General features: G+C 37.5%; 1 protein-coding gene across 1 annotated transcript in view; it reads right to left on the reverse strand.

The window, feature by feature from the left end:
* Positions 1-23,912, reverse strand: part of CRPPA (CDP-L-ribitol pyrophosphorylase A) — a 291,595-nt gene that overhangs the window by 265,810 nt on the left and 1,873 nt on the right. Inside the window, exon 2 of the mRNA XM_041728219.1 lies at positions 8,855-9,131. Coding sequence (XP_041584153.1) covers positions 8,855-9,131 — 277 coding nt within the window. The remainder of the gene's footprint in view (positions 1-8,854; positions 9,132-23,912) is intronic.

Consider the following 23,912-nt stretch of genomic DNA (forward strand, 5'->3'; position numbering starts at 1 on the left):
TGACCACTTTTTCCAAAAGGCCCTTCCTTTCCAGAGCAGAAAATTTAACAAGATTTTCTAACACAAAGAAGAGGACAGAGATCTATACAAAAATGTCAAGACGGGGACACCTAGGTGGCTCAGCGGTTTAGCGTCTGCCTTCAGCCCAGGGCATGATCCTAGAGTCCCGGGATCAAGTCCCACATTGGGATCCCTGCATGGAGTCTGCTTTTCCCTCTGAGTCTCTGCAAACCTCTCCCTCTCCCTCTCTCATGAATAAATAAATCTTTTTTAAAAATGTCAAGATGGAAGAATCCATTGCACAGAAAAAGAAGACGATGACGAGGACATCATCACAGCCAGAAATCAAAACAGATACAAGTAATACGCCTGATGGAGAATTTAAATCAACATTCACATGGATACTTGCCAGACTTTAGAAAAACATGGAAGATATCAAGGAGACCCTTACTGAGAAGACCTAAAACTCAGGCAGAAATGAAAACTGCAGTACTGAGATTCAAAACCAACTAGATGCAATGACCACAAGGATGGAAGAAGAAGAGGAATTAATAAGTGGTAATACAGGAGATACAATTATGGAAAATTTTAAATGAAAGAATTATAGATCATAAGACTAGATATAGGGAACTCAGCAACTTCATCAAACATAATAACTTTCATATAGGAGTCCCAGGGGGAGGAGAGAGGGAAAAGCAGCAAAAGGTTTGAGGAAATAGCTGAAGATTTCCCTGATAGGGGCAAACAGAGATTCCATCCAAGATGAGACACAGAACTCCCATCAAAATCAACAAAAGCAGGGAAATGTCAAGACATATTATAGTTACATTTGCAAAATGCACTGATAAAAAAAAAAAAAAAAAACCTAAAATCAGCAAGACAAAAGAAGTCCCTAACTTGCAAGGGAAGACCCATAAGACTAGCTTTAGATCTCTACACAGAAATTTGGCAAGCCAGAAGAGAATGGCATGATATATTCAATATGCTGAATGTGAAGAATCCACAGCCAAGAACATTCTACCCAGCAAAGCCATCATTCAGAACAGGAGAGATAAAGAGTCTCCCAGACACACAAAACTAAAGGAGTTCATGAACACTAAACCAGCCCTTCATGAAATATGAATGGGGACTCTGAGTGGGAAAGGAAGACCAAAAGTGACAAAGAATAAAAAGGAATAAAGAAAATCTCCAAATAACAAAACAAGTAATAAAATGGCAGTGAATTCTTATCAATCACAATTACTCTGGATGTAAATGAACTAAACACTCCAATCAAAAACTATAGAATGGATAAAACACAGGATACATCTATATGCTGCCTACCAGAGACTCACTTTAGACCTGAAGATACCTGCAGAATGAAAATGAGGGGATGGAGAACCATTTATCATGCAAACAGACGTCAAAATAAAGCCAGAGTAGGCATTCTTTTATGAGACAAACTAGCCTTAAGCCAAAAACTATAAAAAGAGATGAAGAAAGACACTATTGTAATAAAGGGCACTACCCAACAAGGAAACCTAACAATTGTAAATGTTTATGCCCCCAACATGGAAGCACCCAAGTATATAAAACAACAAGGGACGCCTGGGTGGTTCAATGGTTGAGCGTCTGCCTTCGGCTCAGGGCATGATCCTGGAGTTTCGGTATTGAGTCCCACACTGGGCTCCCTGCAGGGAGCCTGCTTCTCCCTCTGCCTATGTCTCTACCTTGTCTCTGTGTCTCTCATGAATAAATAAATAAAATCCTTATTAAAAAATTGATAAATCCTAGCCAGACTTATCAAAAAAGAAAGGACTGAAGTAAAAACAGAAAGAACAACCAACATCACAGAAATACATATGATTTTAACAAAAAAAAAAAAATGAAATTATATGCCAACAAATCAGATAATCTATAAGAAATAGGTAAATTCCCAGAAACATATAAACTACCAAAAATGGAAGAAATAGATAAATTCCAAGAAACATGCAAACTACCAAACTGAAACAGAAATAGAAACTTAAAAAAATAGAAAACTTGAACAGACCAATAACAAGGAAAGAAGTTGAATCAGGAATCAAAAATCTCCCAACAAACAAAAACTGATGGCCAGTTGGCTTCATAGAGGAATTCTACCAAACTTTCAAAGAAGAGTTAATACCTAGTCTTCTCAAACTGCTCCAAAACACAGAAAATGAAGACTTCCAAACTATGAGGCCAGCATTACCCTGACTCCAAAACCAAAGACTTCTCTAAAAGAGAACTACAGGCCAATATCCGTGATGAACATGGATGCAAAAATACTCAATAAAGTACTAGCAAATCAAATCCAATAGTACATTGTAAGAATCATTCACCAAAAGTAAGTGGGACTTATTTTCAGGCTGCAATGATGGTTCGATATTCACCTATCAATAATCCACCACATTAATAAGGAAGAGTAATAATCCCATGATCCTCTCAATAAATGCAGAAAAAGATCTGATAAAGCACAACCTCCATTCATGACAAAAACACTCAACAAAGTAGGGTTAGAGGGAATATACCTCAACATCATAAAGATCATATATGAAAAAACCACAGCTAATGTCATTCTCAACAGAGAAAAACTGAGAGCGTTTCCCATATAGTCAGGAACAAGATGGGAATGTCTATTCTTACCACTGTTACTTAACATACTACTTCAAATCCTAAGCTCAGTAATTGGGTAACAAAAAGAAATAAAAGGCATCCAAATTGGCAAGAAAGAAGTCAAACCTCCACTATTTGCAGATGACAGGATACTCTATGTGGAAAACCCAAAAGATTCCATCAAAAAAACTGCAAGACTTGGGGGGATCCCTGGGTGGCTCAGGGGTAGAGCACGTGCCTTTGACCCAGGGCGCGATCCTGGAGTCCCGGGATTGAGTCCCGCAATGGGCTCCCGGCATAGACTCTGCTTCTCCCTCTGCCTGTGTCTCTGCCTCTCTCTCTCTCTCTCTCTACATCTATCATAAATAAATAAATAAATAAATAAATAAATAAATAAATAAATAAATAAATAATCTATCTTAAAAAAAAAAAAAAAACTGCAAGACCTGATAAAGCAAAATCAGCATAGTCAGAGGATACCAAAAACAAACAAACAAAACCCCACCCAACTTAGAGAAATATATTACATCTCTATACACCAATTAATGAAGCAGCAGAAAGAAAAAAAAAAAAATCAAGGTACACACCAATCGCATTTACAATGGCACCAAAAACCATAAGATACATAGGAATAAAGTTAACCAAGAGGTAAAAGATCTATACTCTTGCTTCTCCCTCTGCCTGTGTCTCTGCCTCTCTCTCTCTATCATAAATAAATAAAAAAATTAAAAAATATATATATTAAAAAAAAAAAAAAGGGATCCCTGGGTGGCGCAGCGGTTTGGCGCCTGCCTTTGGCCCAGGGCGCGATCCTGGAGACCCGGGATCAAATCCCACGTCGGGCTCCCGGTGCATGGAGCCTGCTTCTCCCTCTGCCTGTGTCTCTGCCTCTCTCTCTCTCTCTCTATCATAAATAAATAAAAAAATTAAAAATATATATATATTAAAAAAAAAAAAAGATCTATACTCTTAAAACTACAAACACTGATCAGAAAAGTCCAGATGACACAAAGAAATGGAAAATGGAAAAATACTGAATGCTCATGGGCTGAAGAACATTTACTGTTCAAATGTTCTTATTTCCCAAAGCTAAGCTTCCTTATCACTCTTCACCTTTTAAGATGTGCAATAAACACATCTTTTAAAGTTTTACATTACTGTGGCTTCAAATACATCTTTTATGTGCAGTAATGATTTTCTAATGAATGTATATGCCTCAATGTCTTCTAAGTATTGATTAGTATAAGCAGGCTAATTTTAATTCCTAGCAATTTCCATTTGTCAACAAGATCTTTATCAGTTTCCTACTGTATGCCTAGCCTCATTAAGGAAAAAAGATTTGAGCCAGATGTATAAAACTGTGATTTTTCTTTCTTAAACGGACAGAAGAAAAGGCAGTGGTTGAATATCATAATACTTAATTTACAATTTCTTGTCATGTAAAAATAATATTTTCGATAAGAATGTGAAAATATTAAAATAATTTTGAAAACATGATGCCAATGATGATTAAAAAAAAAAAATAGGAAGCATTTAATACAATTCCTATCATAATACCATCAGCATTTTTCACAGAGATAGGAGAAACACTTCCAAAATTTGTATGGGAACCATAAAAGACCCTGAATAGCCAAAGTAATCGGGAAAAAGAAAAGCAAAACTGGAGGCATCACAATTCCAGACTTCAAGATTTCTTACAAAGCTGTAGTCATCAAGACAACATAGTACTGGGCACAAAAACAGAAACATACATCAATGGATAAAAATAGATAACCCAGAAATGGATCCACAGCTATATGGTCAACTAATCTTCAACAAAACAGGAAAGAATATCTAGTGGAAAAAAGTCTCTTCAAGAAGTGATATTGGGAAAACTAGACAGCCACCTGCAGAAGAATGAAACAGGACCATTTTCTTACACCACACATAATAATACACTTAAAATGGATGAAAGACCTAAATGCAAGACAGGAAACCACAAAAATCCTCGAGTAGAACACAGGTAGTAACCTCTTTGACAACAGCCATAGCAACTTCCTACTTAGATAGGAAGTTGTCCCTCAAGTTTCTCTTGAGGGACAAGGGAAACAAGAGCAGTAATGAACTACTGGGACATCATCAAGACAACAATCTTCTACACAGCAAAGGAACAATCAACAAAACTAAAAGTCAATCTATGGAATGGGAGAAGATATCTGCAAATGTTATCTGATTAAGGGTTAACACCCAAAATATACAAAGAACTTAAATTCAACACCCAAAATTAAATAATCCAGGTTAAGAAATGGGCAGAAGACATGAACAGAGTTTGTCCAAAGACAACATTCAGATGGTAACAGACACATGAAAAATGCTCAGTATCGCTCATCGCCAGGCAAATACCTTTCAAAACTACAATGATACCACCTCACTCCAGTCAGAATGACTAAAATTAACAATACAGGAAACAAGAGATGTTGGCAAGGATACAGGGCAAGGGGAGCCCTCTTACAGTGTTCATAGGAATGCAAACTGGTGCAGCTACTCTGAAGAAGAGTATGGAGGTTCCTCAAATGTTAAAAGAAGTACCCTATGATCCAGCATTTGCAATACTCGGTATTTGCCCAAAGAATACCAAAATACAGATTTGAAGGGACACATGCAACCTGATGTTTATGGCCACATTATCAATAATAGCCAAATTATTTTTTTTTTAATAATAGCCAAATTATGAAGACAGCTCAAATGTCTATTGATTGACGAATGGATGAAGATGTGATATATATGTGCAATGGAATAGAACTCAATGAAGAATGAAGTCTTGCCATTTTCAATGACACGGGTGGAACTAGAGAGTAATTATAATGTCAAGCAAATTAAGTCAGAGGAAGTCCAATACCATATGATTTCACTCATGTGCAATTAAAGAAACAAAACAGATGAACATATGGTAGGAGGGTGGGAAGGGAAGCCTCCTAACTACCAAGAATAAGCTTAGGGTTACTGGAGAAGGGTTAAGGGATAGGAAATGGGTTAAGGGGGGGTGATAGGGATTAAGGCAGGCACTTGTAGTGATGAGCACTGGGTGTTACATGTAAATGATGAATCATTAAATTCTACACCTGAAACTAATATTACACTGTATGTTAACTGGAATTTAAATAAAAACTTGAATAAAATAAAAATAAGATCAGCCTAACAGAAAAGGCAATTAACTTTAAAGGGATACAGTTAGACTGGTAAAGAATACTATTATACTGGTCAACAGATTTCTCACAAGCCAAAATAATGCCAGTACACAAAGATATATTTTCAAAGTACTGGGGAAGAAAAAATAGTTATCAACTTAGAAATTTATATCATAGAAAGTGATCATCAAGTGCTATGCAGAAATAACCCTGAAAATCTTTACCTGCTAGCTCTATTGAAGTCCTGCCCCCTCCATGGAATTCAGAAATGAAACTTATAGAGGTAAAATATCCAGGGTCCTGATGACAGTTCTGAGCTCCTGTATGCAAATAACTCAATTGTCAATCTTAACTTAGGTTACCTCAAAGTAGTAAGATGTCCCATCTTCAATGTGAGAATGTTTTTAAACCATGAAGTTAAAATTTCTGTTTCCTTTAACATGTATGCCCTCCAAGGGGCTTACTCAGTATCTACCTTATCCAGGAAAGGATTTATCTGAAAGGGGCCTTTGGGTAAGGCAAATTAAGAGCTAACTGAACAAAAAATCCATTAAGAATCTATACAACAAAAAATAAAATAAAATAATAAAATAATAATCTATACAACATAATTTAAGAGAACAAAAGAGAATTAGTTCATAAGAATTCATGGAAAATAAGTGGTTTAGTGGCTTTAAGGTTAATCTTCACTATTTTCTTGCCTATCTTTCAGACCAGTTGTCTTTAATTTAATGCCCAGATATTAAGAAGGGGTCGTTACTTTCCACTAGTACAGGAACTGTACTAGTTCAAATTTCCACTTACATTTTTATGATTAGAATTTAGAACAGTGTGATAATGTTGGCATGAAGTAGTATCTGGATTACCTAAGGCTGTTAGGTAACTATCCTACACTTAATAATTTAGGATAACCAGGAGATTCAGTTTAAGACTATATATTGTTTAGAGCCAATCCTTCTAGAATAGCCTAATGTAGCCTTCCATTGCCTTTGAGCAATTTTACAACTTTCCCAAGTTACATGTACCTGACAGCAATGCAAAAATAATTCTTGCCTGTCAAGATGCAAATAAACTCTACAAGGTGGAGGTTTGATACCTCTCACATAGGAGAGGAAAACAAACAGTTTTGCCTGTGTGAATTCATTTCAGTATTGCTTTATTTCACTAAAATTTGTGCCTCTCTGGATTGTAACATGTGCCTGGTTCCTTCAGTATGTTAAGGATTTCACATATCTGTATGAAACTCATTTTCTGCTTTCTTGAAAACCATTCCCTATGACATTTCTACAAGACACCAGAAGCTTCAAAATAAATTGTGAAAATTCCACTTAAAACTAGCTTTTCAATACAAAGTTGAGATTTCATTAAAATATTATGTAGGATTTAATCATGTTCCATAAAAGTTATTCTGATTAACATTAATTATAAAGACAGTCAAGGAATTCCAACTAATCTGCTACAAGTCATTAATTGCTATCCACGTTAATGTTTTACTTAGTCACCTGTTAAACTAGGATATCTTGGCTTATTAACTGCAGCAGTAAGAGTCCTCTTAGTTTCAGACCTACCACCAAAAGTATCACTTGGTGCACCGTCTTAGAAATAAGATATCAAAAAAAAAAAAAAAAAAAGAGGACCAAAAATTCCAAATGTGTAATTTCTATAGTCAGCTTGATTATCAATGTTACCTTTGGGAAAAATGTCAAAGACCTCTAATTATACTCACTGGGAACCCTAATTTTTAAATTATCTGCCCCAAATATCTAGTCTTCCCTAGGAACTTCTTCAAATTTGTCAAGTTTCACTTTAATTCCTTAAAGTTCTAAATCCTGCGCTCTTTCATTCCTCCTCATGCTACTTCTAACTGTTTACCTCTACTGCAGCTGAGAAGTCTGGACAATAGGAAGGGGTTAAAGAAGTATGGGAGCCCTCATCAAGTTTTTAGGTTAGCCAACTTACCTCTATCACAATTTTCACTCCATCAATATATCTTTTTTAAGATATATGAAAGAAAAATGTTTTGTTTGATTTGTGGAATTCTTTTACAGCTTTAAAAGCAATTGATGTTTAAGGAAGAGAAGATGGAAGGTGCAACAATTTCCTGACAAAGAGATTACAGTTACATACAGGTAACTGAAATCACATGAGATCTTTTCCAGATGGGTTTTTTTTAACTCACCACCCACATGGCAAAGAAGGCTTAGAGGACTCCTTCCATATCTCTACAATCCCAGGTGCTGTAATTCTTAATACCTTTTCATTTTTAAGTAGTTTGAACTCTGAGTAATTAACATCTAATATCCAATCCTAAAAATAGCGCAAGTACAAGGAAAAGGGACTCAAAGAGGTTGTCCAAGTTACATATGTATCACTAATTAAAAAACCTGAGAACTAGGCCTATGCATGTCCCCCTCCACAACCTATTGCTATTATGCTATACAAAGGATGTATAGCGACTTTCACTCAGTCTCACGTTTTATCTATAAATCTATTATGTTATTTTTAGGATTTTATCCAGTAATCTAAGAACAGAACAAAGATATTCTAAAGACTACAATATGTCTTTTGTTATCCTTTGTTCTTCCGGTTAATCAGAACACAGATTTCTGCATCATCTTAAAACATATTACTTTAAAGAGTGTGAAAAGCTTACTTGGCTGTTTGCGCTGAAAAGCAAACCATCTTCAAAAAGTCAAAACACAATTTGGGTGTGATGACCCAGATTTCTGATAATTATGCACATCCCTTACTTCAGAGTTCTCTTAGGTATCTCTAGGTAAAGTGCACAATGCTTCTCTGAATGTACCCATTAGGGTACATTCAGAGCCATATTCTGAAGATATTACATTCTCCTCCAAAAAGCTCATGTTATGTTGAGGGACTACAAATATAAACTCTAATATAGTCTCATGATACAATACTTGAGGCTTCCTAAAAAAATTTAGAGTCACGTCTTTTACTCATCATGCCCGTTGTAAACTGACATTTCACAAAGATTTCATCAACATCCAGGAAGTGAACATTTGCTATAGCATTTGTGTCTTCTATCCATTTTCAGAAGTATAGCCACTTACCCCATGTTCCTTAGCAGCTGTGACAACTTTAAGAAGAACATCTTCCTCAACAAAGGGTCTCACAGCATCATGAATTATCACAACTTCTGGCTTAGAGAGCTTAGAGTCAGGCTGGTCTTCTGCTAGGGCTTTTAGCCCGTTGAAAATTGACCTGTGGCGGGTCACTCCAGCTGCAACCAGGGAGATGCGCTGATGCTGGTACTTCTGAATGATACCCTTCATTGTTTCCATGTTCTCTCCAGTGACTGCCACAACAATGTCCTTTATCCAACATACACTGAAAGAGAAGTGTACACTGAACATAAATTGGGCCTTACACAATTTAAGCTAGTACCAAACTGTATTAGGAAGTCCTACTTTTAACTTCTCAGGGATGTTGAAAACTGAAACTTAATCAGTCTTATGAATTTTATCAGGTCTTGTAAAGAGGTTGATAATCAATGAATATTTTATATCCTACATAGTAACAGATATAATGTTTTATAGTCCACAGTGAGATTACATCTAGATATTGTACAATAGATAATCTAATTCAAACTTAGTTACTCGGGGATCTATCAGGACACTGAGAAAAAATAATGCAGTAATAGGCCTTTAAATGGATTTCTTCTGGGCAGCCCTGCCTGGTGGCTCAGCGGTTTAGCGCCACCTTCAGCCCAGGGCGTGATCCTGGAGTCCCGGGATCAAGTCCCACATCAGGCTCCCTGCATGGAGCCTGCTTCTCCCTCTGCCTGTCTCTGTTCCAATCTCTCTCTTTCTGTGTACCTCTCATGAATAAATAAATAAAATCTTTTTAAAAAATTGATTTCTTCAAAATAATTTGTTCAATAGAGTACAAACAATTCGAAGCAGTTTTGAATACCAAAAGTTCTCTCTCAAGAAATCCAATGAATTGCTTAAAAAAAAAAAAAAAAAAAAACACACCCACCTGGGTCACTTATCTAACATAAACCGTGCCTACATCAAAGTGAAACATAGCTTCAATAGGTCAATGAATATTGTATAAATTTATAAGTAAGGCTCAAAATATAATGATAAACCTTACAAAATTAAAGAATTAACCTACTGAGTCATACATAGTATTGAGCAATTTTTCTGTTGTAAAACGTTTTCCTAAAGACTTACTGAGCTATTGCTTTGCACAGTTCACACCAGAGTGGCAACTGCATTAAATCTTGGTAAACTTCTCTTGAACACCAGTGCTAACAGAGCTTAATGTCATTAAACTCTATGTTCCACAGCCAACAGGCCCAAACCAGGCAAACTGCCTCTAACCCATGCTATCAACTCTAAATAAAGGTCACTTTAAAATTTAAAGGAACTCAAAAAAAATTTTTTTTAGAACTCTTAGCCCATGAGATACTCCATGTTCATGTTAGATAGTTCAAGTCTTATGCACATTTTTACAGACATGGAAAAGTCTGAAAATTACTTAGTGAAATTTACTTTGTTAATATGAACATTCAGTTGATTTACTCAATTGTTAATCACCAATCTTCTGTTATTGAACCAACCCTTTCCATGATCCAAAACCCCATTCTGCCTGTGGCTACAACAACAGTACACAGATGAACACTAAGAGCTACTTTATAAGCACATGGTCTTTTCATTTTAAGTCCATTCCTTTACTAAGTGTTTATTGCATACTGAATAAATGATCATCATTGAGTACACAATGAAAATAAGTATTGCCTTTGCAGAACTTCCAGATCAAAGAACACCGAGGAACAAGTTCAAGCTGTAATCAAGTGCTATGAAGAAATCCAGGCTCCCGGATTGCAAACAAGTTGATTATTTGACCGGCAAAGGGAAGGCCAAGATGATACTCCTTAAGGACACAAAATTTGCTATAGGATCCAGATGATGAGTGGCGGGGGGAAAAGGGCAAAGGAGTATGAAGGGCCAGTGTAAGCCAAGGCCATCGCAAGGTCCTGAGGGCCAGAGGACAAGTGGAGAAGAGCCTATGTAGTGGCCAGAGGTCCAGGCAAGAGCCAAACTGGGCTAAGAAAAGCTTTGCACAGAGACATTTACACCAAAAAATAATAATAAAAAAGAAATGCTCACCTACTCAAATGTTCTAGGCATTGTTTTAGGAGACTGAGGCCCCTAAAAAAGGACCACTTCCTAATTCCCCAAACCTGTAAAGGTCTAACCCCACATGCAGAAGGAACTTTAGAGAAATTATTAAGTTAAGGATCTTGAGCTAGAAGAATCATTTTGGACTCTCTGGGTAGGTCTAAGACAATTACAGGAGTCCTTACAAATGAACAAAAGGCAGAAGAGTCAAAGCAGGAGAGGAGTTTACAGAAGCAGTGGTCAATGTGATACAGGAGCTCAAGTCCAGGAATCCGAGTGACCTTCAGAAACTAGAAAATGGCAAGTAAACATACTGTCTCTAGAGCTTCCATAATGAATGTAGCATTGCCAACACCTTTTTATTTTAGCCCAGTGAAACCTATTTCAAACTTCTGACTTCCAGAAGTTTAAGGTAATAAATTCATGTTGCTTTAAGCTACTCGGTTGATAGACTTTTTTTTTTTTTTAATAGCATTAGTAAACTAACTTCGAAACATCAATTTTACTCTTGTTGCAAGGTGGAGAAGTGGTTTAGTAGAGAGAAAGGATGCAGATAGACCAGATAGGAGGAAGCTGCTGCTGCTGCTGCATTCTGGACAATACAGTCATTGTAGCCTGGCTACCAAATGGAGCTTATAGGTGGCATTTAAGAGATAAATCAGAGGTAATAACCTAGTAAGATGGGGGGAAAAAATCAATTATGACAGAATATAAAATAGCTCTAACATCGATTAAGCATTTACAATGGGTTAAGCCTTAGTCATGCTCTAAACTCCTGTAATCCCCCTGCGCCACTGTCTCTTAAGTGCTAAACAATTAAGATGTGATATATACATCATACTTAGTTTTCCTACACTACCATCTTAGACCACAATGCACTCCAAGTAGTTTTACCATTCTTCATCAAAAGAAGACATTCCATCTTCTTGAAGTTAGGTTCCATGATAGCAGGGACAATGTCTGTTTTGCCCACTGCTTTTCACCTTGTACCTAATCAATACCAATTTGCTAAGTAAACAACCTTGGTCAGTCTTCTCTGCCTCTAACAGTGTAATAACATCTGACAACACAGCCTTGTCTCAAGGGTTATGAAAACACAAGAAGCTCTTCATTAACCTGTTTAGCTATAAAAACTCAGTTATGAGTAGAACCTTCCCTATACAATGTGGTTTGGAGTCATTTGACTCCTTACCTTCATTTCTAGAACTTTAGGCTGCTGGAGGACTGGTATTACTTCTGGTTTGTTAGACACTAGGGGTAGTTTTAAACATGAATAAGCTAAGATAATGCAGTAATATTCACAGAATACCTGAGGAAAAGATATGCATTATTACATGCAGGCAATAAAAAGCATTAGGGAATAAGACTCAATATGGGATGCTCTTGGTTTTATATCCCATCCATCCCCCATTCCTTTCATTGCAAAGGTAACTGATCACAGCATACTTAGCAGTGTAGAGTTTACACTCAAAGCCTCCCTGCAAGCAACAAGTGACAGTTTGTGTCCCCTAAATGCCAAGCTTCCCAAGGTTCTGTCTTCACTGACACAGCTGTGACCAAGGCACTCATCTCCTCCATTATTTATTGCACCATCCTCTTAGCTGGTCTCCTTCTCATCGTATTCCAGCACAATCCATTCTCACCACTTCTGAAGGATTTTTCTCACATGCAAACCTAAGGTCAGCCCGTGCTAGTTCTTGAGCTGGGCGCTTCGAGACCTGACGAAGCCCACTTGTCCCTAGACCACTTAAGTTCTTCCACGCCACTCTCACTCTACTGAGGGCATCTTCCCACACACCCAGGTCTTCACTTCTGCTACTCTGCTTCCCAACCCACCTATCCTGGGTAGGGGGGAAAGTAGGAGACAGTCCTCCTTGCTCAGTTGTTGGTTCAGATACAGCTTACCCTGTGAAACTTTACTAGATATTCTAGGGGCAGCATCCCCATTCTGCACTTGCAGAGTTCTCTTATTGCTACAGACTTATCATCATACTACATGGTCCTCCTTTTCTATCACCCTCACTAAGCTGCCAACTCATAGAAGGCTACATCTATACCTCAGAGCTTGGCACATTCTAAACCAAGTAGTATTAGCATTATTAACAGCAAAGAAGATTGATGGTTTGCTAGGTGACACATATTGAATGCTGGCCTGCAAGATCTCCCATCAGATTGTATGACATCACTATTATCAGCGCTTTATAGGTGACATGGAAGCAATGAACTGCCCATGAGATCACACTTAGAAAATGAAAGGATGTGAGTGGACCCAAGTCTGATTTTCGAACACATAGTTACCCTCTGCAAATGTACTAACAGTCTCTGAGAAGGATGTGGTAAAATCTAGAAGCAAGAGGAGCATGTCCATATCCACTGTATCTCCAGGACTTCATTTATCTTACTAGTGATGAACCATATAATACTGCTGCATTTGTGGTCAAAATGTCAAGCTTCCTGTAATTTTTTATAATTCAAGCAAAAATAAACATCTAATATTTTCCAGGCAGTATGCTAGACATTTGTGATATAATAATGAACCAAAACTGGCATAATTCCTGACCTCACAGACCATATGCTAATATCTTAAATGAATACATGAATTGAGAAGACTTAAATAATTAAACAGGGATAAGTTATTAGTTTAAGTGTTTAAGCCTTTTCTCCAGTCATGGATTCATTTAATATATTTGACATAATGGCCTGTGATTCATTTGAGTGTGAAGAATTTTTTTTTAAGATTTTATTTATTTATTCATGAAAGACACAGAGGGAGGCAGAGGGAGAAGCAGACTCCATGCTGGGAGCCCAATGTGGGACTCAATCCCAGGACCACAGAATCCTACCCTGAGCTGAAGGCAGATGCTCAATCACTGAGCCACTCAGGCATCCCGAGTGTGAAGAATTATTAACAGTGATCAAATATACTTCAGTTTGTTGATATTACATGATACCAAAGTTTTGGATTTCTTTTTTTTTTTTGAGAAACTTTAAGTACATGCTCAACTAAATCAGTAGAGAGGACTCTTCTATAGTCAAGAGCTTTTTTTTTTAAATTTTGATTTATTTATGATAGTCACACAGAATGAAAGAGAGAGAGAGAGAGGCAGAGACACAGGCAGAGGGAGAAGCAGGCTCCATGCACCGGGAGCCCGACGTGGGACTCGATCCCGGGTCTCCAGGATCGCGCCCTGGGCCAAAGGCAGGCGCTAAACCTCTGCGCCACCCAGGGATCCCCCTATAGTCAAGAGCTTAACCAGTACCTTAATCTATTCTTCTCTTTTCAGAGTGTATTTTACCAGAAAAAATAGCTTAAAAGTAACTTTTCAAGACCTCATGTTGCTATTTTTCCTTAACAAATACTTTCAATTAAATATTAATATTGAATAATTAAGAGGAAAAAAGATAAAACACTGCTAGACTAGTTATTCAAATATCTGCACAGTGAGTCAATGAATTAATGAACTCCCAAAGATAAATCCCAATTTTACTAGAATGCTTTCAAAGAGCTATAAAATAAGTTCTAAACAAAGCCAGTCAAAATAGATACAATTAGGGCAGCCCCCATGGTGCAGTGGTTTAGCACCGCCAGTGGGAGATCCAGGATCGAGTCCCACGTCCGGCTCCCTGCTTCTCCCTTTGCCTGTGTCTCTGCCTCTGCTCTCTCTCTCTCTCTCTCTCTCTCTCTCTCTATGAATAAATAAATAAGTAAAAAATCTTTTTTAAAAATTCTGTTAAAAATAGGTATAATTATATATACCCATGGTCTTTGACTATTTTCAAAAGTTATAGAAGACTCCAAAGAACAAAGTGTCTTAAACTTGTTTCTTTCTCACACTGTAGATCAAGGCCTATTAGCATGTCAATTTAGTGATTTTTAGATTAACATTTCTGGGTAAATGAAATAGAAATTAATTTAACAGTAAAGTTAGAATCCATAACAAGTAGCAAGGATAGGTCTTCTTGAAATTCTTTCAAAAATGTCCACGTGTGCATATAAGTACATGTTTAATGGAGTCCTCATGCTAAACATTTTTAAACAAGTCACAATGAAAAATTTTAGAATACATGGATTTAGACCACTCTTATGAGAGAACATTGTTACACTATTTTGTTCAGCAACCAAGAGTATTCCCAGCACTTACAAGCCTTTTTAAGTACTGTTTATATTTTTATTTTTTTTTTATTTTTATTTATTTATGACAGCCACACAGAGAGAGAGAGAGAGAGAGAGAGAGAGAGAGAGAGAGAGGCAGAGACACAGGCGGAGGGAGAAGCAGGCTCCATGCACCGGGAGCCTGATGTGGGATTTGATCCCGGGTCTCCAGGATCGCGCCCTGGGCCAAAGGCAGGCGCCAAACCGCTGCGCCACCCAGGGATCCCGTACTGTTTATATTTTAAAGGATTTATTCACATTCTTTTCTAGTTATAGAATTAAGGGCCTTTTACAGTATTAAAGTTTAATGATGTAAAATCATGGGACTGAGAAAAACCTTAACTACCTCACGCAGTGCCTACTTAACAAATATTTGCTGAATAAATGAATCTGGTTGACCTCCTTAGCTGAAGGCAAGAGGCACTAAACTCCTGTAGCCACATTTTATCAAGATCTCCTATATCCTTCCCACCACATTCCATAGGCAATTACAAGGCTACCCTCAAGCTCTATTACACATATAGACAATGAGGAAAAATTTCTCATATCTTCCCCCCACGATGTAAAAAACCACTTAGAGTATTCTGCTTGAGCAGCTTAATATGAAAACAGAAGATTTAAACAAATGCTTTTTAAACAGAAAATCAGGTCCTATTACCCTCTCTAAAGGGCTCTTACTAGGCTGCGGAAGTTTGGCTCCAAGGGTCAATGGCAGCTGTGGCGATTGCCATGATAATCTTCATGGAGATTAGGCCTATGGGTTGTACTGTGGCCAGAATTAATAAATTTACATCCCTCCATACTCATTCTGGTATTTTAGCAGCAAAGTATTAAACTGATGTGCAAGGGCTGGCTCCCAATTGCCCTCACAAGGTCAGGTCTCCATATCATGACCGATAAGGGATTCCCAGTTGTGAAATCCAACCTACCAGTCCTAATCTCTTCTTGAAGGAGCCTGATGGGGTTCTTCCTGCTGGGAATTTAACACAAATATCTAATCATCTGACTTACACAAAACACAGTCCTTTTTTTAATGAATATAAGCCAATTGCCTGCTTCCCTTGACTCAGATTTGACCCTTAGTGAAGCATTAAGCTAATTTTTTAACCTCAAATTCATGTATTTGAACACTCATTCAACTATAAACATTGTAAGTGCCTCTTTCTGAATCCTTCATCCAATTAGTCACTAAAACCTATCAATTCCTGTCAAAGCTTCCTGCCTTCACTATTCCATTCCAATTTTCAGCTCAATTCCAGCAATCAATATTGCTCATTTACATTAACATTTATGTATTTATTTCTATCCTATCTTGTTTAAATAGTATTTGCAGAGGTTTTTAGAAAGAGTAGCAGAGCAAGTACACAAGAAAGCAAAAATTAGAGACAATCCAGTAAGTCAGAAAATCTAATAAAGCCATGAGTTCATACACTTAAATGTATACACTGATCAGCAGGGAAAATGGTGGAGTAGGAGGACCCTAAGCTCACCTCACCCACGAGCAGAACTAGATAACCACCCAATCAGTGTGAAAAACCCATGAAATGACTAGAAGACTGGCAGAACAAACCCCACAACTAAAAGTAGGGAAGAGGCCACAGTCAAGGAAGAAGGGTCAAAAGGCAGTCTGAGAGCAAAAGGGACCCTGTGACCTGCGGTGGGGAGGGAGCTGGTGGCACCGAGAAAGGCAGAAAACAGATGTTCATACCAGCAGCTCATGGATCAGGAGAACCACTCTCTTTACTGTTTGCCTCTCAATATGAGAGGAGCCAAATTTCTTGAGTTCTTAAAACCAGTGGGACTTCAAGCCTGGAATTTTTTCAATCCTCAGGGTCCCCTCTGGGAGAACCCAGAAGACTTTAGCCAGGAAGTCCCAGCCCTTAAAAAGACAGCAGGACCAACAACCCATGCAGATGCACTATAGAACCAGCAGTTTGAAAAATACTGGGGGTAAACTAAGGCAGGGCGGTTTGCTCACTTCCAAGCACAGCCTAGAGAGACAGGGATCACGAGGATACACCTGCAAGAACAAAGAAGTCAGCATGTACCATTCCCTTCCCTTACCCCATAGCATCAACAATGGCACCTGTGAGAACAGGCCAAAGCAGACACTCCTACATTGCTTGCAGGAAGCCCCACCGCATCATGCCACTCCCACACCACTCAGTGGATCCAGCCCTTCCCAGTTACTCTTACTTCACTACCACTATGGCAGCCCCTCCCCCAGAACACCAGTGCAAAGCCTGCCACACCACAACTCTCAACTTGCGCTTTTGCAGAACTGCAGTTCCCTCCGTGGCAGGGGCATTTCTCAATTCTCAAGCAGACCACTGCCTACCTTGCTGCCCACAACAGACAGAGACAGTACATAAAAAGAACGATGTGACAACAATGGAACTGAAGGAAAAAGAGGCTAAGACTCAACAGCAGAGCACACCCAACACACATAGGAGACAATCCCTGAAGCATCAGGACCTGGGTAACAGGAGACACTGCATGGAAGGGCACTCTAAGACCTCGTAATAAGGCTACTGTAGTACAGAGAAACATTTCCCAAATTAAGAACAGGACCTAACCCCAACAAGAGACCACACCAAAACAGACTGAAGTAATAGAACTGATAGAAAATTTAAAGTATGATGGTAAAGATAATCACTGGCCTTGAGAAAGTAGTGGAAGACATCAGTGAGACTCTTAGAGATTAAAAAAAAAAAAAATCTGATCAAGAATAAAGAGAAATTAAAAATACACTTGGACTAAATAGATTAGATGAAACAGAGAAACTACTGAACAACCTGGAAGAGTAATGGGGCATAAATATCCAATCTGAGCAAAGTAGAAGAGAATCATGCAAATTGAGAATAGTCTTAGGGAACTCAGTAACACCAAGCATAACACCTGCATTATAGGGATCTCAGAAGAAAGAGATAAGGGGGTAGAAAATTTAAAGAACTAATAGCTGAAAACTTACTTTCTAAAAACCTCCAAATCCAAGAGGCACAGATCCTTGTCCAACCAAAAAAATTCAACACAAGGAGATACACACCAAGACATACAGAAATTAAAATGGCAAAAAGTAGTCAAAAGAAAAAAAATTTAAAGCAGCTAAGGAAGAAAGTTACGGGGATCCCTGGGTGGCTCAGCAATTTAGCACCTGCCTTTGGCTCAGGGCTCAATCCTGGAGTTCTAGGATCAAGTCCCACGTTGGGCTCCCGGCATGGAGCCTGCTTCTCCCTCCTCCTGTGTCTCTGTCTATAATTAATTAATTAATTAATTAATCTACCTACCTACCTACCTCCCGGCATGGACCCTGCTTCTCCCTCCTCCTGTGTCTCTGTCTCTCTATCATAAATAAATAAATAAATAAATAAATAAATAAATAAATAAATAAATAAATCTACCTACCTACCTACCTACCTACCTTTAAAAAAAAAAGGGAAGAAGAAGAAGAAGAAAGTTACACTTAAGGAAAATCCCTTAAGGCTATCAGGAGATTTTTCAGCACAAACTTCACAGGCCAGAAGAAAGTAGCAAGATATATTCAGTGGGAAGGGAAAAATCTGCAACCAACAATCGTCTATCTAAGAAGGCTATCATTCATAATAAAAGAGTTTAGACAAAAACTAAAGCAGTTCATGACAACTAAACCAGCCCTACAGGAAGGAATAAAAGGGACTCCAGGTAGAAAGGAAGACTGAAAGTTAAAAAAAAAAAAAAAAAAAAAGCAATAAAAATAATTTACTACAGTAAGTCAGTCGAGGGAGTCATAAATGGATGTAAGATATGGCACTATATACCTATAACATGGGAGAAAAGGAGTGAAAAATGGAGTTATACTTAAGTGACCAACCACTTCATTTAGACTGCTATATGCAGATGTTATACGCAAACCTACTGGTAAGTACAATTCAAAAAGAGGCAAGATGCAAGCAAAGAAAAAAAGAGAAAGGGATCCAAGTATATCACCAATGAAAGCCAACAAACCATGAAAGATAGCAAGAAAAATATCAAAATCTATAGTAACAACCACAAAACAAATAACAAAATGGTAATAAATATGCATCTACCAGTATTTACCTTAAATGTGAATGGACTAAAGAAAAAAAAAATCCATCCAAATTGGTAAGGAAGTAGTAAAACTATTTGCAGATGACACATTACATACAAAAAACACTCAAGATTCCACCAAAAATCTATTAGAACTGAAAAATGAATTTGGTAAAGTCAAAGGACACAAAAATCAATGTACAGAAATAGGTTGTATTCCTATACACTAATAATGAAGCAGCAGAAAATGAAACAGTCCCATCTACAACTGCACCAAAAACAAGAAAATATCTAGGAATAAACAAAGAGGTCAAAGACCTATGCTCTGAAAAAACACTGATTAAACAAATTCAAGATAACACAAAAAAAATGGGAATCCGACATTCCTGTGTTCATAGATTGGCAGAACAAATATTGTTAAAATGTCTCTATTACCCAAAGCCATCTACATATTTAATGCAATTTCTATCAAAATACCAACAGCATTTTTCACAGACCTAGAACAAACAATCTCAAATTTGTATGGAGCCAAAAAAGACCCCAAAGAGCCAATGCAATCTTGAAAAACAAAACTGGAGGTATCACAACTCCAGACTTCAAGTTATGTTACAAAGTGGTAGTAATTAAAAGAGTATGAGAGTACTTGGCTGGCTCAATTGGTAGAGTATGTGACTCTCATTCTTGGGGTTTTAAGTTTGAGCCCCCTGTTGGGTATAGAAATTACTTTAAAAAAAATATTTTAAAAGATAAAACTATGGTAGAAGCATAAAAATGCACATCAATAAAATAGAACAAAAAAAAATAATAAACCCACAATTACATGGTCAATTAATCTTTGACAAAGGAGAAATGAATATACAAGGAGCAAAAGACAGTCTCTTCAACCAATGATGTTGGGAAAACTAGACAGCCACATGCTGAAGAATGACACTGAACCACTTCCTTTCACCATACTCCAAAATAAACCCAAAACAGATTAAAGACTTCAATGTGAGACCTGAAACCATAAAAATCCTTGAAGGAAGTATAGGCAGTCATCCCTTAGATATTGGCCATAGCAACATTTTCCTATTTATGTCTCCTGAGAGAGTACATCAAAATAAAAAGTTTCCACACAATGAAACAAACAATGGACAAAACTAGTCAAAGGGCACCTGAGTAGCTCCATCAGTTAACCATCTGACTCTTGATTTTGGCTCAAGTTATGATCTCAGGGTCCTGGGATCATGCCTAAGTCAGGCTCTGTTCTGGATGTGGAGCCTGCTTAATATTCTCTCTCCCCCACCTCTCCTCTTCCTAAATAAATAGATATCAACCTACAGAATGGGAGAAGATATCTGCAAAAGACTTATCTGATAAAGAATTAGTGTCCAAAATATATAAAGAGCTTAAAAAACTCAACACCCAAAACATAATCCAATTTAAAAATACAGTATGATTTCACTCATAATTTAAGAAACAAAACAAGCAAAAGGAAAAAGAGACACAAACGAAAAAACAGACTCTTAATTATAGAGAACTGATGGTTACCTGAGGGGAAGTAGGTGGGGGAATGGGTAAAATAGGTGATGGATATTAAAGAGTACACTTATCATAATGGGAAAAGAAAGATTTAAAAATAAAATATATACAGAAATATAGATTACTTTATACACCTGAAACTGATGTCAATTATGACTCCATTAAAAAAAAAAAAAAAACAGTCTAAACCAAACAAAACCACCACACACACAGTCTCACAACATAGAGTCTAAGTTGCTAAAACTGGATTTCCATTGATTTTCCAAGTGGCAAGAAAGCCACCCAATTCAGCCACAGAAATCAGAGTTCCCTTAGGACAAACACATACAATCAACAAAAATGATTTCTAATTCATCTGATGTTAACACACTTAGGTTGACCAACACACCTTATAACCAACTAAAAGAGACTTAAATCTCAATTAGAAGGCCAACATGTTAATACACAACAAGATACATTACTATCAAAAATCTGGAATGCTTTTTATTAGTGAGACAGCCCATTTCCTCCCTATAGAAGATTTATAGGAGCTGTCAGTGTATGCTAAGATTTTGATGTGCACTGAACTGTACCAAGGAACGGGTCATCTGGGGCAGTGTCCTCTACCTCAGAGAATGAAAACCTTCACAAACCACAGAGAGGGCTGTGTCAGACATTGTTCAAACTTATTAGCAGAGGGACTCCCACTCCCAGCCCACCTCCACCATGAATCTGAAGAAGCATGGCCCTATCTGCCTCGCTAGCTTGCTTTTCTTGCAGTTGTCATTTCAGTTATTCAGGTGTGCCAGGTTAAGTAACCACTCTTAGCAACACTTTTTTTCCTTAGTTATTTGAAACCAGAAATAAGATTCCTGGCAGGAATTTTTACTTCCTGCGTAAGACCTGGGAATACATTTTTTAGATCGTAAAATAATCGATCAATTTTGAGTATATTTTATAATTTAACTGTCAGGGCTTTATGCGTTGACCACCACCGTCACCTAAGTTTTCTTAAAGCAGTAATTCTTTTAGAAACTCTGGTTATAAACCAATAGTTACTTACATAAGGAATTAGGACCCTTGACCTCAGTTCCTTATTAGTATAATAGGGGCAAAAAAAAAAGTTCTCTTCAAGTTATCATCTGTGGTTCAATAATTTAAATTTCAATTCCCTCAACAAGGCCAAAAGGAAACTTCCAAATCCTAGAAACATTTTTAAGCCAACTTCTTAAAGTCCCTTATTCCTTGATCCCTTTAGTTATACTGATTTGCATAGATCTTAACATACCAGCTGCAATGGTTAATAGAAATACATGCACATACAACGAATAGATTTCAATCTCCATTTGTCCAGATAGAACCATAGCCAATTTCTGAGTTGTGAGGGTTCAGAGATTCTTCTCAATCTCATTTCTTCAATAATTAAGAAATTTCAGGGGCACACAAGTAGCACTCGACAAAACAAAAAAGTATTTTTCCAATTTCATCAGAAATAAAAATCTGACGTCCCAGCCAACTCACAAAATATACTCTCTGAAAGTCTCTCCAACTTTTCAGTGATTGAAGAACCGGTGCTTTAATACACCATGTTGTTGGAGAAGTAAAAAAAAAAAAAACAAAAAAAAAAAAAACAACTGAGTTTGCCTTAAAAGCTAAGGATCTCACTGAAGACTTGCTCCTAATTTCCTCTACAGCCGTGGAATGAATACCTCCATCAGCCATTGGCTGTGCTGAGTCAGAGAATAAGCTTCCAGGGTTCTGATAGCAATCTAGGAGTTTAAGTACTTCTTTGGAAGGTTTCAATCAGTTTTTTTGTTTGTTTGTTTTTCTTTTCTTTTCAGCTGTCTACCCCACCTTCAGAAGTATCTTGGAAAGGTTCAGGAATTAGAGGTACAAGATCCTGGGACTTCAACCAACATGCTTCTTCACAGCTGTTCTCAGTTTCTTAGGACTGTTTAGTCTGATTGATTACGACTATGCTGTTCCTCCAACATTTTGTCGTCGATCTTTTATCTACTCGAGCACCTCTCACGTTCCTTTTTCCTTGTGTGGCTATACGTTTTCTAGTCTCTTTGGGTGGGCAAATCCAAGAGTGGAAATAATGCCATCGAAACACATGTTTAACTAAAACCAAGACTAGCAAATTTCTTTACATTTCCCTATCCCAATTTAAGAATTGTGGACCCAGCTTCAGAGGCGAAATCTCTTGGACACCATAGTTTTATGTCAGCTCGAAATTCCACAAGGAAGATCAAACCTTAAGTATCATTTTTCAATACTACCTTCCTTAATCAAGGTTAAGAAATAAAGATTACTCACAGCAACGTGTTAGTGAGACGGCCAAAGCTTGAGAAAGGAAACTCCTAACTTATGAAGGACAAAGGAGCTTTGAAATCAGTTCTACACAATCCATACTTCCCCTTCTCAGGAGGCAAGGAGAGCTGACAGTCCTAAAATAACCCAGATGAGTGACAGTGGGGACAACCAATTATATGTTTTCTGATTTGGGACACAGAGTTGTGCTTCCCCTTAGTGAATGGTAAGCCTGCACAATTTTGCCAAATAGTAAAAGGTAAAATTTTATTTATTTTTTTTAAAAGGTAAAATTTTAACAAGACATTTTATGCTTCCATTCCCTTTCCTTGTTTGAACTTGAATAATTAGGGAAGATCAAATAACCTAGGCTTTTTTGCACCATGCTCTAGGAAGTCTATTAGCAGTCAAGAGGATGTCCTTCCTTTACCAAATGGCCCAGAAGCACCCATACTTAAACCCCGGTAACTCAAGGTTTCCAAGGTTTTCCTGAAATACATACCAACTGTAAGCATTCCTTAAGTTCTTCAGGCATTGGAACGGTGACAAAAATGAGCCCCGAAGTATTTCAAAACGGAGGTTTAAGTAGTTACAATTAGAATTGTATCACTGCTGTTAATAGAAGACACGTGTTCTTCATTTTCCATAAACAAGGCCTTTCCAGAACATTTTTACTTTAAAAGATTTTTCCAGTAACCACCTATCTGGGGCTCCCTCAGAAGATTCAAACTGACTAATAACGCTAATTTCCTTCATAGGAAAGAAAAATATAAAAAGAGAGTATATTCCCCGACACCTGGTAATTAAGCAGTTACAGTCTGCTGGCCAAAATCCATTGTGTCCCTTTAATGCTACCTACATAATTAGCTTTATTGCCACAAGGTTTTGGATTCAATAATCTAGTTACAAGATGCAAACCCAGAGCAAAAGTAGACTACAGAATAGGAGAAGCACCTGGAACTGTTTCAC

The sequence above is a fragment of the Vulpes lagopus genome, chromosome 13 (genome assembly GCF_018345385.1).
Source record: "Vulpes lagopus strain Blue_001 chromosome 13, ASM1834538v1, whole genome shotgun sequence".
In the NCBI taxonomy this organism is placed as follows: domain Eukaryota; kingdom Metazoa; phylum Chordata; class Mammalia; order Carnivora; family Canidae; genus Vulpes; species Vulpes lagopus.